The sequence below is a fragment of the Coffea eugenioides genome, chromosome 5, assembly GCF_003713205.1.
Source record: "Coffea eugenioides isolate CCC68of chromosome 5, Ceug_1.0, whole genome shotgun sequence".
Taxonomy (NCBI): domain Eukaryota; kingdom Viridiplantae; phylum Streptophyta; class Magnoliopsida; order Gentianales; family Rubiaceae; genus Coffea; species Coffea eugenioides.
This window is the reverse complement of record NC_040039.1, coordinates 49,352,954-49,366,314: the sequence shown is the minus strand read 5'-3', so window position 1 is coordinate 49,366,314 and position 13,361 is coordinate 49,352,954. Positions and strand designations below refer to the sequence as shown.

The 13,361-nt window shown below is 40.3% G+C and overlaps 3 protein-coding genes across 4 annotated transcripts; 1 reads left to right on the top strand and 2 right to left on the bottom strand.

The window, feature by feature from the left end:
• Nucleotides 1-4,795, top strand: LOC113770537 (organic cation/carnitine transporter 4). The gene is made up of 2 exons (XM_027315018.1): nucleotides 1-535; nucleotides 3,277-4,795. The coding sequence occupies exons 1-2, from the start codon at nucleotides 97-99 to the stop codon at nucleotides 4,455-4,457; spliced, it is 1,620 nt and encodes a 539-aa protein (XP_027170819.1). The 5' UTR covers nucleotides 1-96; the 3' UTR covers nucleotides 4,458-4,795.
• Nucleotides 4,796-5,805: 1,010 nt separating this feature from the next.
• Nucleotides 5,806-7,785, bottom strand: LOC113770538. 2 transcript variants are annotated; one of them, XM_027315019.1, is made up of 2 exons: nucleotides 7,081-7,785; nucleotides 5,806-6,088 (listed from the first exon to the last, which is right to left on the bottom strand). In XM_027315019.1, exons 1-2 carry the CDS (start codon nucleotides 7,482-7,484, stop codon nucleotides 6,025-6,027), a joined length of 468 nt encoding a protein of 155 aa, XP_027170820.1. In that variant the 5' UTR covers nucleotides 7,485-7,785; the 3' UTR covers nucleotides 5,806-6,024. The 2 variants fall into 2 exon arrangements, with proteins under 2 accessions (XP_027170820.1, XP_027170821.1); XM_027315020.1 differs by having other exon boundaries at nucleotides 5,806-6,082; nucleotides 7,081-7,784.
• Nucleotides 7,786-10,872: 3,087 nt separating this feature from the next.
• On the bottom strand, nucleotides 10,873-13,337 carry LOC113770575 (organelle RRM domain-containing protein 2, mitochondrial-like). Its single transcript, XM_027315081.1, has 4 exons — nucleotides 13,090-13,337; nucleotides 11,903-11,971; nucleotides 11,710-11,816; nucleotides 10,873-11,252 (listed from the first exon to the last, which is right to left on the bottom strand). Exons 1-4 carry the CDS (start codon nucleotides 13,256-13,258, stop codon nucleotides 11,142-11,144), a joined length of 456 nt encoding a protein of 151 aa, XP_027170882.1. The 5' UTR covers nucleotides 13,259-13,337; the 3' UTR covers nucleotides 10,873-11,141.
• Between the last annotated feature and the right edge of the window lie 24 nt (nucleotides 13,338-13,361).

Sequence of the window (13,361 nt, the reverse complement as noted above, 5' to 3'; positions counted from 1 at the left end):
TCGTGGAGTCTCATCAATTCCGGAGTCCCACAATCAAGCTCTCCGAGCCATCCCGGCCAGAAAGCCAAAAAGCTACCGGTCTGTCCTTTGCAAAGTATGACAGAAGCGGCGTCGCGGGATCCCAACGTCCCGGACCTCCAGACCCCTTTCCTCCCCCGGGGGAAAGACGCCGACGGCGGAGACTATCGCAAACATGAAAAGCTATGCATAGATGACATGTTACAAAAATACTGCGGGGAGTTTGGGTTCTGGCAATTAAGACACTTCATCCTGGCAAGCTTGGCATGGGCTCTGGAAGCTTTTCACACCATGGTCATGATCTTCGCCGACCGTGAACCGGGGTGGCGGTGCTTGGACGGCGCCGCCGGTTCAGGATGTTATCCTGAAGCTAAAAGTGTGTGCGAGCTCGAGCCGGGTTCGTGGGAATGGATCGGTGGGCCGGGGACCTCGACGGTGGCCGAGTTCGGGTTGGTTTGTGGACAGAAATACAAGGTTGGATTGGTTCAAGCATTGTTTTTCGGAGGCTGCATGATTGGTGAGTCCTTTTTAACTCTTAAATTTACCCGATCTTTTCGTTTCTTGCACTTTTTTTTTTTTTTTGGGTTAAATAGATCTTTTTCCTTGTCTAATCTGCCTGGCACACGAGCATGCTCCTTAGTTGTCATTCGTTCTTTGTTTTGGTTGGTGATTTGGTGCAGCTGCACAAGATCATTTTGTTGGTTTTTGGGGCTCTTAGGTGATGGATTGCATTTTTCTGAAATTTTTTTTTTTTTAGAAAAATTACTGTGTAGCAATTTGAGACAGGTTTGATGAAAAATTGATGGAAAAATGTATTTAAAAAAAAGAAGAAAGGAATTATTCATTAGAAAAGCAAGGCCTAAATCATCTGATCATCAGATTAAATGATAACTGAAATGAATCAAATTTTAATTCAGGAAGTGTGAAGCAAAATGATCTAGGTGATACGTTTATATCTGCATACTCGTCTTAAACGTTGAGAGAACTTGTATGTTGAAGAACAAGATCATTTTCAGGGCGTTTTAGAGTTTAATAATTATTTTAGGATTTCTGGTCTTCAAAGAGTGTGCCAATCACTGCTAAATGTGCAGGAATGGAATTTTGCATGACAGAGGAGGTGCACGTATGTAATGGTTTGCTGGTCACAACTTACATGTCTTTATGGCTATTGATTTTACATCTGTTATCCATCATGTTTTGTGAAACTTCTTTTAGTCTTCATCATATGTTATGTTTAATCATGTTTTGTTCCAAAACGACCAGTCTTAATCTTCTTCATGCTTTACTCAAGATCAAAGTCCATTGTAGTATCTGTGAATTAAAGATAGTGAGTGGTCCTAGAAAAGTACAGAATCCGCTCTGCACACACACTACTAATCTCTGGCTTATCAAATTTCGGATCTTTCTATACAAGAATGCGCTCTGCACCATTACAATATGGAGGGAGTGGTGGTCATTTATTATCAGTATCACACTCTGTCTTTCAAATGCCTTCCTCTTTAGTATTATTATTCTGTCGTCTGTCATTTTTGTCCGCTCTGGATCCGCTTATGCTTACAGCCTTTGACGGTTGTCTTCACTTTCTAGAGTCAGAATTGGTATGCTGCTTGACGATGATCCGATTAGACTACTCCGAGACAAAATTGATGTGTGGCTGGCTCATATTTGCTAGTGGCCACATGAAAAATACGTAGAACGTCCCGAGTAATTTTAGGATTTTAATAATACGACTAATTAATAAGTGCAGGATTGCAATTAATATACTTCTAAATTGGGCTCTTATTCTGCCAGCCAAACAACGTCTAACGGTAGAGTTCAAATACTACTCACTATCTTCCTAAGTAAAATCAAGATCAGAGTGACGAACCAGTTTGTAGTTTCGTGTTTGTATTTTTAATCCACAAGGCAAGGCATCGTGATAAATATGACAAGACAAGCGAGAGAAGGCAAATGCTTTAGTCAGACTTCTCGCTCAAATTTTTTTTGTCCTTTTGATACCCTACCCACCGACTACTATAGCCAAAAACGAGCCTGGGATTCAGCTGTTTGTTCTTTGTAACATGGGAACATATCATCATGGTTGTTTCTTGGGTGGGAGTGCATATGATGATGATGTTCTGACTCCTTGGGGTGCCATCCACACGGAAATAGCTCCACCGACTTAGAAAAAGTAAAAGACGTCTTTCTTTCGAGGGCTTCTACAAATTAATAACCTTTCACTTTTGGCTGGAAAAAGATTGTTGAGCATGCGTGGGCCGAGGTGAATGAATATAAAGGGGGGCTTCCTTTTTCTTTTGGGCGTCTTGGTCCACTATCCAAAAGCAATGACTGATTCTCATCTCAAACTCACAAGAAATGCTATATTTTCATTACTTTGGAAGATTCTCTTTATGAGTGTGCCTTGATCTCTATCACCGTCATGGGGCTCTCAGTAAGACAGTCCTACAGGCGCCTCTACTCCTTTTTTCTTTTTCCAACGAAAATAAACTTTCTTTTGGGCAAATACGTAACTTTTGCTGTCTTTTTTTTTTTTTTTTTTATCAATACGATAGTTTCTTATACTACGGGCAGGGGAGGGGAGGGAGGATCCGAAGAGATCCTTGAGTAATTTGAAAGGGACTGAACCATCATCGGATCAGATGGGTGCATTACACATCCGTCTGAAATTTTTAAGTAAGGTCACATTTAATTGTGGCAAACCTTGCCTTTCATCCCATCAAGTTTTAATGTATTGGTGATGGCCACCAGTCCAAAGGCTGTGATGGTTACGTAACTTTTGCGGCCTGCCTACTCTTTTTCTGAATTTCTGGTTTTAGCATGGAACCTTCGGTTGATGTTTGACTTACTAATGATGGTACCTATCAATCACTTGCTTTATAATTTTTAGGAAGTGGAATTTGAACTTGATAATCCTAGAGATATCCATTTTGCGCAAATTTATCTGGTTCCGCCGCTATACAATCTGTTTTCATTTTGGTTGCTCCATCTATTATTGCTGAATACAGCCAAAAAAAAAAAAAAAAAAGTACAACGAAACCTGAGCTATGCATTAAATCCAAATAATTTGAGACAAATTTTCGGCTAAAACTTGTTTTCTGGCAATCTTTCTGAAATACGTATATGGATAAATGACAGGAGAAATTAATTTGAGTTTCGGAACCCAATTATCAGTCCAAACTATAATATCAAATTGGTGTTTAATATTGAAAATGTGAACACTACTAATAGCGTTTCATTGCGTCAAATACATCATCGCAGGGGCTGGAGTATTTGGCCATCTATCAGACTCCAGATTAGGAAGAAAAGGCTCTCTAATTGTTGTTTGCATCTTAAATGGCATTTTCGGTTGCCTAACAGCACTCTCTCCTGGCTACCGGACTTATGTGCTGTTGCGGGTTCTTACCGGCTTCAGCACTGGTGGCGCTGGCCTCTGCTCCTTCGTCCTTTCCACCGAACCCATTGGCCCAACAAAGCGTGGCATCGCCGGAATGTCAACCTTCTATTTCTTCTCGGGCGGCATTGCCGTTCTCTCCGGTATAGCCTACATTTTCCAATCGTGGAGAAATCTCTATATAGCTTCATCCATACCTTCGGTTGTTTTCCTCGCGATCCTGTGCCCTTTTGTCTCCGAATCCCCTAGATGGTGCCTCATCAGAGGCAAGTTGAGCAAAGCCATGAAAATAATGACCAACGTAGCTAAATCAAACGGAAAGCACCTCCCTGATGGAGTCATCCTTGCCCTCGACGATGATGTCAACAACCATGAAAGTAAGGTTCGGAGTGATGCTAAAACTGATTCGGGATCGAAGGAAGCCGTAACAGGTTCTGTGGTAGACGTTGTTCGGTTCCCAGTCACAAGAGTCCGCTTATTTCTGGCGGTGGCTATTAATTTTACGTGCTCTGTGGTCTACTACGGCCTGAGCCTAAATGTAGTCAACCTGGGAACCAATCTTTACCTTGGTGTTCTCCTAAATGCGGTGGCAGAGCTGCCTGCTTATTTCCTAACAGCAATCCTGTTGGATAGATTCGGGCGAAAGCCGTTAGCCATTGGCACACAATGGTTCAGCGGCTTATTTTGCGTGATAGGGTGCCTGTTCAAGTGGTTTGGAACATTGGAAGTGGTTCAAATGATTTGCGGGGTTTTGGGGATATTTGGGATGGCTGGAACATACAACTTGTTATTTATCTACACCGTTGAACTGTTCCCGACAGTGGTCAGAAATGCAGCGCTTGGTTGTGCAACTCAGGCAGCGCAAATGGGAGCTATATTGTCACCATTTGTGGTGGTTTTGGGTGGGGGTTTGCCTTTCGCAGTGTTTGGTGCATGTGGGATTTTGGGAGGAGTGTTAGCATATGGGCTTCCAGAAACCTTAAACAAGCCATTGTACGATACGATGACTGGAATGGAAGATGGAGAACGAGAAGGCACGGTTGTTTAAGGTACTAAAAATTCGTGAATGAGCAGTCAGGGAACTGAAATTGTTCTCTCTCGAAGGAATTATTACAACATGATACTATCAAGTATTGCCAACCCTTTGTGTGTGTGTGTGTGTGTGTGTTTTTTTTTTTTTGGGTGTTATTTCCCTCTGTTTTGAGGTGGAGAGCTATTGATGGCATTGTTGATTACAGGTTTTTGTTAGTGGGCCTATATGTATCTCTGTCTTTTAACAGTCACTCATTTGAAAAGACCAAAACAATTGCTTTCAGCACAGTGCATCTAGTCAGTGCACGGAACAAAAGATTTACAAGCAATTGGCTCTTGAGATTGGTTATTAGACGTTAATAGCTCAATAATCATAATAATGTTAAAGAAGTGAGAGCAAGATCTTGGTTTTGGCTTTTTGTCTAATGCGCTCTTCGGTCTCGTATCAGAAAAAAATGCTTTCTTGTGAGGGGTCAGAAAAGTGAAAATGAAGGAGGACTGCATACTTCCACTTACAACTGTTTTGTCCAATCCTCGTCGTTATCATTTAGAAAAAGAAAAGAAAAGTTTATGTAGCTAAAATTAAAAAGCAGCAGAAACTTTAATAAAGGAATTTCACTGAATCAGGGCCTTAGCTGCTCCCAAGTGAAAGATCCCTCGCAAGGACAACTTGAGGCACTGGAACAGAGGCATTTTTTATCTACCATTTGCAGTAACTCTCTTTCTCAAACCGTTGAAACATACATAACAAAACTCCTCTTTTTAATCTTATGAATGTTAGAAAACTTTTGAAGGATATTGTTAACCTTTCTTTAAGTTAAGTTATCCTTGTTAAGATTAGTAGGTAGGATATTGATTGTATACGAGTTAGCCCCCCCAGTGATGTGAGTTGTCTTGTGTAACATTACCAATTGACTAAATAATTTTTTTACCTTTGAAAATACGAGTTGCTAGCGAAGGTAAACTTGAATTAGATCTTTTTTTTTTTTAAGTGTTGCTGTCAATATCGTGATTAGTATTCCTTAAATAAAAACCATTAGTAATACCTAAACTCAATATGGTATCAATACATAAAGACGAAAAAGAAACTCTAGATAATAAAATTTTTTTCTTGGCTTTGTTTGTTTGCCCTGCAGCGGACTCTATCATCAGTGCATCACCTCTGGTGGTTGCTTGGATCACATTTGGATGGATGGATGGAGGAGAGGACCTCAAGACGCTGACATAAATGATCGAAGGACAGACGGAGACTCCCTCAAATGGGAAATTCTTAAACCCAAAAAAACGTAACATCAAAAACGATTTTTAATTTTTTTGAGACAGGCTTTTAAGTTTTAACAACCCTTCCTTTCCTTCAAAAGAAAAAAAAAAAAGGTTTTAACAACCTTCCATATCCTATTCATTCCACTGATTTTTGAGGTCAAACTAATCTCAAAGTATTACTAATACAACACAAATATACATATCTTCTTATCCAGACATGATGTTTCTGCGTAGTGAATATATTTACACGCGAATTTCGTAGTCGACGAAGCCCCGAACGGAGATTGAGAAGAAACAAGAAAGAGGAGTCCGTCGTCCATTCAGAACATGAAGGGTGCTGGTGAAAACGTTGGCATCACTGCATGCACTGCCGGTCGCCTGAAACTTCCAAAACAACAAAAGTTAAAACGAAAAAAAAAACATCAATGAAACGTCCGGTTCCGGCCTCACTGTAATTCCTTGAGTTACTAAATTGCTTGTGAAAATGACACGTGTATCAACACATTCCAGGCCTCTGTAACTGCAGGCCATTTTCCTTTTTCACATAAAACAACAAAAGCCATCTATCTCTGCTCTAGTTGGATTTATTTAGGACAGAAGTGTGGTTGATTGTATTTAGGCCGCCTAACTGGTTAGCATTTTTATGACGCAAAATAGAGAATCATCATCATCATCATCATATGGTCAAATTCTGTTGCTTCCCCCCCCCCCAACCCCCCCCACACACACACACACACACAAAGGGGAGGGGTGTGTGTAAATTATGATGGTGCATTTGGGTGACGCGTGTGTGTGTGTGTTGAAGAATCCCGCGCTTCCTGTGACTTCTCTTCTGCTAGATCGATCGATGTATAGATGATCTTCCACACAGACACAGCTGTAGTCTAGGATTAAATTGGTAACAGTACCAACTCCTTTTTACCTAATATTTAGCATTAAAATTATAGAGAACACACACGAAAGTGTGTTTATCAAGGGAAAACAGAGCAGTAGTCCGTATATGGAAGCTCTTCCATCATCTTCTTCTTTTCTTTTTCTAAGTAAGGCATCTTAAATCAGTCATATTGCTGGGAATCCGACAGAATCCTCAATTAGCAAGTATCGATTATAAGAGCAATCACGTACTAGTACGTTTTATATCATCTAGCGTTATGAATTGGACGACAATTTCGAAGAGAGTTGACCGCGGCCGGGAATCTTTTTGGGCATGGTGGTACTACGAAGCAAAGTACAAAAAGATATGCAAAACAATTTATAATTCCAGGATCTTATGGAAAGCAGAAACAGGGGTTAATTTAAAAAAAAAAAAAAAAAACCCAGAAAAAGGTTAAGGAAATTAGAATCCGATGCCAAAAGTACGAGGTATCAAAAAGCACCTGACATCTTCTCGAGGACAATGGGAACGAGGTCTAGCCGCTGACGTAATCTTCCTTTTAAGACTCCGCTCAGATGATGGTGATGATGATGATGATGATTGGACGACGGTGATAGGCACCTCTTGATGATCATGATGATGACGATGATGATCAATTTTGTTCCTCTCATGTAAAACGTTGTCTTCACAAATCGAAGACAAGGATGGCCGCCATTCCCCGCCGGAAGAGGAATTACGACCAGACCTTCCCGTCCCCGTCGCCCTGCCTCGCTTCCGCCCTCTGATCCCGCATGTTTCGGAGCCAGGCGGTGGCGCCGAAGCCACCAACAACCTTGCTTCTTCCTTGACCGTCGATGTTGAAGAGCATGAACCACAACATGCCATGAATTCCCGTAGGAACCTCATAACTTCACACACACACACACACACACACAAACACGTAAATCAAGAAAAATATACTCTACTATTCCCACTGCCGCTACTAACAGGAATTGAATTTGAAGGTCCTAATATAAAGGAAAAAAAATATCAGTATTAAAAAAGAAATAGTGTTAGTGTGCGACCGTGTGTGTTAAAAGTATGCCACTGGGGGCTTTGTGATTGTCGTCACAAAGATTCATATGGACATTGGTTTCTATCCATTTTTTTCCCCCTTTTGTGTGTTGGGTGTGTGTGTGTATCTATGTGTGTGTTGGGTGCGTATAATGACATGTACAAGTGGGAGGTTTTATAAGAAGAAGAAGAAGGAGATATGAGATATGGGGAGGGGCATAAAGGGGTGGTTGTGGCTTAATGACAATTACGAACATCAATTGCTTTGTCCTTCCTGGCTGCGTCTCCATCCTCAATCCACGTACTTGGATTTTGTTAACATTTGGCCACTTCACTTCACTTCATTGATTTTTGGTTTTACGATTATGTCCTTCCTTTACTGTTGGAGGTCCCATTCATTTGTCCATCCATGGCTAAGGTGTTTGCTAGCTATTCACTTTTATTTATTTATTTATTTATAGGCTGGAGGTGAAAAATCAGAAGTAAATTAGCTTTTTTAAGTACTAGTAATATGATAGATCAATGAAGAACGAGTATAGGAATCAGTTGGTCGCAGATAGATCCCGGTATTAATTGAATCGAAGTTCAGTTGTCATCGCCTGAAGAAATTAGTACTCCGAGTAAACGCTTCCATTTCCCCCGTGGGGTTTTCTATCCCACGTCGGATTGGGGGTGGGTTGTTTGGGTAGATAAATCCCTCGCAGGACTTCAAAAGTTGCCGACTTTTAAAATTATTGTGAGGATTAGATTTATTTGTCAAAAAAAATCTTACTTTCGTAAGAGAATTTAGGAAAAAGAAAATCAGCTCAGTGGGCTTGGGGGTAGTTATCCCTTAGGAGCAGGGCACTCTGTGGGATTTTCTATCCCATATCGGATTGGGGGAGTGCGTTGTTTGGGTAGATAAATCCCTCGCAGGATTTCAAAAGTTGCCGACTTTTGAAGTTACTGCAGGAATTAGGTTTATTTGCCGAAAAAAATCTTACTTTCGTAAGAAAATTTGGAAAAAAGTAAACGCTTCCATTTCTTTGGGCTGACTTCCACCTCAGCATTCTCAATTGGGTCACTCACTACCCATCCCTCAAAGAAAGAAACAAGTCGGTATCGAAAATTTAATTGCGAGAACGACCAATCCACCCCACAAAAATCAGAGGAGGAGTATACGTGTATTAGTTGTGAAATCTAATCAATTTATTTATTTTCTGGGGTTGGTTGGATGCGCAAGCAAATAGCAATATTCAAGTTTAACTGCCTCATCCTCAGGGAAGGGAAGGACAAAGGACAAAGGACAAACCCCACCTACTTTTAGCGACCACAGCCGTACAGCCGTCCGCTAGAACTAGCCACCAGGCGTAATAAAACTTTTCTTTAGCTCCACACGGAACATATTTAATAAAAACACCAAAAAGCCAGGGCTGACCAGTCGACAAATTAATAAGTTTCCTTGTGTTCCTCATTTCATTTCTCGCAGAAAGAACCTTCATTTTTATAGCTAAAGAAGTGACCATCCATTCGACAGTACATATGTCGATCTTATGCTGATGAATCAAGTCAGATTGTGGACTTAATGTCAAAGGACAGTTGTGAGAAAGCTATCTATCGGCGCCTAGCAAAATATTGTTGCTGCCATTGCGCCACCTCCACAACACTTCAACACCTGACAATATTGCATGTCCGGTTCCTGTCCTGGAAAATAATAATGCATGCACTTATTTAGAAAATATCGCCCAGCTTAGTAACTTTCAGGGCTTTGAATGGTCTTCCAATTTGCTTCTGCAACAGGGCAAAGAATTCCAATGCCATTTCTGAAACAGTAGTGGTCCATCATCTGCCAACTGGTCTACTATTTTCAGATGCCGGACAAATTTGGAATCCAATGTCGTGCCTGCCCCAAGAATACTCCCAAACCATTTCCTTTAGATCCAAACAAACTATGCAATCCTGTGAATTGCATACTCGTAGAATCAACATGCGAAAGAAGCACAAGACACGTTCACACCACACAAAAAGAATGAACTGAACTGAAACTGCGGCAGTTAGGCCACAATTTTAAGGTGGTGGACCTACAGACGTTTCTAAGAAGCCAAAAATACCTCCCAACATATAATAAGCTCGTTCAGCTACTGATGGACGATATTTACTGGTGCAAAAACTACATTGGAGGAGTTGCAAAGCCAATTCTCCACAGCCACCCTGAAGGGGACAGGGAAAACAAATCGATCCTTTCTCTTTTTTTTTTTTTTTTTTTTTGGAGGTATAAGCCACAGGTGTCCTATTTGCGACTAATCCTATCCAAGTCGGATCTATCCCTTTACAGAAAAAAGATTTTTCAACGTTGTTCTTTTCATTTTTATGGATTTCGAACATGATACCTCATCATTAAACCCTTTTCACTTGCATCAACATCCGTTGGCATTGATCTCTCCCGTTGGAGGTATAAGAAAATGATTGTCCAGGCAAAATTAGCAAATCAGTTTATCACGAGTATAAACTGAGATAAACTACCTTTCCAACAAACTTCACCCCGCACTTAAATCTGGAAATTGTAACAGGGACAAAAACATATCATAAGAAACAAGGAAATTCTATGGTCCCGAGTACTAGCATCTCTTTCGCAGCTAGCATGCACTTTAAACCGTGTCAATTGTGAAAAATTAGATTTTAATTGTGACAAGAAATGTTCCAATTCGGACAAATCTAGATATCAACAAACATATAGTTATCGGTAAACTTAATATCTGTTTGCGGAGGGGGAAAAAATTGATCTCTGCATCACACGATTTCCAACAGAGGTGAAACAGATTATGCAGAGCTATTGGCCCAAGAAGCATTAGCGTGCTGGGTCGCCTATGCAAGCAATCAGACACCCATGTAACGGCCCAAAACGGTAGACTGTTAGTGCCCTCCACAATTGAAACCAAAAATCCAGCATCAAATTTAACCCATCAACCACTTAGAACATGAAGTGATACTCCAACGTCACGCATCTTTACAGATGTTGATTCTTTGCGGTCATCTATGCTTAGAGATAATTCACACCAATATTCCACATAAGATAACAAAATAACTTTTTGGCAGAGTGCATGTCTAACCAAATGAAGCTTAATGTATAAGAACACTTCTGATTTACCCCCTTTCCCTATAAAAGACAAGCTTTCTAGAATTTAACTAGATTAGGCCATAAATAAGTACCAAGCTCATCAGCCATATAGCAAAAAGGTAAAAATGCAACTCCAAAAGCCTGTGAGTAGTGATGCCAAGTAGCAGTATAAACCAATATGCAATGCAAATTGTATTCTCCTAAGCTACATTGTTACAAGCTTAAGCAAAAAATGACCTCATCCAGTCGTCCAATTCAATAGTCAATATATATGACCAGTCAAAGTACGTAACTTTACTTGATCGGCAGTTTTAATTAAACCGAATGGAGACTATATCTCTTCGACACGCCATAAGATCAACATTCCCTCTGTATCAATCCAGAACAGTGCTATGTTTGAATTAAGGGATTCTTCAACTCTGGAAACGTGTGTTATTGACACCACGGGGGAACGAATTTTGAGGTGGCGGCAGAGTATTTCTTGGTCTTGCATATTCAGCGAAGATAACCCAGCCATCCAAAAACTACAAAAAGTAGATATTACAAAAGAAAAAAAATGAGACAAACATGTACAAGAAAAACTTTATCCTTCAAAATCCTTATCTAGAATCAGCAAGCTCTGTCAAATGGATAGCTAAAAGTTGGCCAAAGAACATCTGCTAGTTTGGATCAAGAATGCAGAATGTGATTATATTTTTGGCTTTGCTTTATCAATTACACCTTTGCAGTAACCAATGTAGGCATGCAATCACTGCGCCAGGAGCTCAAGTTGAACGACAAAAAACAAACAAATGAATAGGCTCAAAAGTAAGTAGGCCAAAGTTTCAGTGACCAAAAGCCCGCTTGTGGAATATTTAATCCCTGAACTTATCCATCGGTCAATGTAAAGGAAGCCAGAATATATTGTTGAATTATGGGGCACCAAACATGGTGTTGCTTTTTCTTAAAAACAAAAACCAATCCCAGATAATCCAAACTAACCTTGCCATCCATGCCCTCTATACCGGCAGCAGCATCTTCTAAGGATCCATATCTAACAAAACCAAATCCCTTTGAAAAACCAGATGCACGATCAGTTACCACTTTTGCTGAAAAAGGCAAGTAAATGCATGTTAATCTTCCATGTGGGATATTCTAAACCCCAGTTCTCCACTAGCGTGAAAAGAAAACATACCATCAACCACTTGACCAAACTTCTCAAAGGCGGTTCTGAGACCTTCAGTGGTTGTACGTTTGCTGAGACCTGAGAGCATTAAAGAAACAATAAATCATACCTTTACTGAGGCGTAGAAAGACACAAACACAAACACACGCAAAGATGAGCAACATAATTCATCAAATCATTAAAACTAAAATGAGAAAAAAAAAAAGGCAGTCCAGAAGCATCATGCATCTGTACCACACAATAATAACAAATTTGACGAGCCTCCACCCTCTCTTCCAAACTAAAAGAGGGAAAATCTTATTCTGGGAAAGGCAGAAGGACTCGACAATACAATACATGCAGACAGGAAAAGGAGAAGAAAAACTACATCCAGTTATAAAAGCACCTTAGAATCTTAAAAACACATTGAAAAAAGTCAGACTTTGCTCAATGGACAGTTTGAGGGTCAAGGCTCAAAAAAGAGGCAGGAGTTGATACATTTAACCAGAATTTGAGGGACAAGGCACAAAAGAAAAAGAAGTTTTAAAATACGAAACACAACTGCCAAAAACCAGATGTGGCTATAAAAGGAGACAATTGCATATTCAGTCCAAGTTTGCACAGATCATAAACTTATCAATATTGTCAGAATAAAAGCTTCAGACAACACAAGAACAAAAGATGGGAGCTTTGGAACAAAATTCACTGGAAATGCTATCGAAATTTGTCAGGCAAATTGTCTGCCAATTCAGACAGTAGACTATAAGCCAACTACAAACACTAGCTAGGCTGCACCAAATTATTTCTCATGGAAGTTTAACCAAGACTAAATTCAATTTTTCAAGGGCCTAGTTTCTAACCAACTTATCAGCTTCAACCGAAAATATTCATTTGGACACCTTAAATTCCTTGTTGCATCACAGAAAAGAACAAATTACTACAACATAAGCAGGCTAGGCCCCAAAAAAAAGTTGAAAATCAACGAATGAATTAGGCAAATAGCAACAACAAAAAGGTTCCAATCTTTCAAATCCAACAGCCCCTTAATCCAACAATCAGCTGTTCTTAAATTACCCTAGTTTCAATAATTTCTTAGCAAGTAAAACTAAACCCATTAACGGGTGCAGAACGATAAATCAGACAATGATATAGTAAGGAGAGAAATGGAAGAAGAAAAAAAGACTCATATTCAACAGAAATTGAAGAGGGAATCTTGCCGGAGACGAAGAGATTGGTGGAGGGCTCAGCAGGAGGAGGTTTCTCCGTTTGAGACTGCGGTAGATTGAATGGAAAGGTTGATGTGGAAAATAAAAGGGACCTCAGACCCCTCGGCGACGCAGCCGTGGCCGCCGTCGCAGCTGTCTTCGCCGCCGCTCTCAACGCCATCTCGATTTTTGGGGGGTTTAAGCTCTGCTAATACCCTGATACAGTCACTAGACAGGGTTTTAGCACGGCCCATGAGGTTTGGGGAAATGATGAGTTTTATAGT

Excerpts from the sequence above, each read along its gene's own strand:
- LOC113770537 (XM_027315018.1), top strand. The coding sequence starts at position 97 with ATGACAGAAGCGGCGTCGCGGGATCCCAACGTCCCGGACCTCCAGACC. Across the intron at positions 536-3,276 it reads TTTCGGAGGCTGCATGATTG|GGGCTGGAGTATTTGGCCAT; the intron begins GTGAGTCCTTTT and ends ACATCATCGCAG.
- LOC113770538 (XM_027315019.1), bottom strand. The coding sequence starts at position 7,484 with ATGAGGTTCCTACGGGAATTCATGGCATGTTGTGGTTCATGCTCTTCA. Across the intron at positions 6,089-7,080 it reads TGTCCTCGAGAAGATGTCAG|TTTCAGGCGACCGGCAGTGC; the intron begins GTGCTTTTTGAT and ends TTGTTTTGGAAG.
- LOC113770575 (XM_027315081.1), bottom strand. The coding sequence starts at position 13,258 with ATGGCGTTGAGAGCGGCGGCGAAGACAGCTGCGACGGCGGCCACGGCT. Across the intron at positions 11,972-13,089 it reads CACCAATCTCTTCGTCTCCG|GTCTCAGCAAACGTACAACC; the intron begins GCAAGATTCCCT and ends TAATGCTCTCAG. Across the intron at positions 11,817-11,902 it reads GTTTGGTCAAGTGGTTGATG|CAAAAGTGGTAACTGATCGT; the intron begins GTATGTTTTCTT and ends TGCCTTTTTCAG.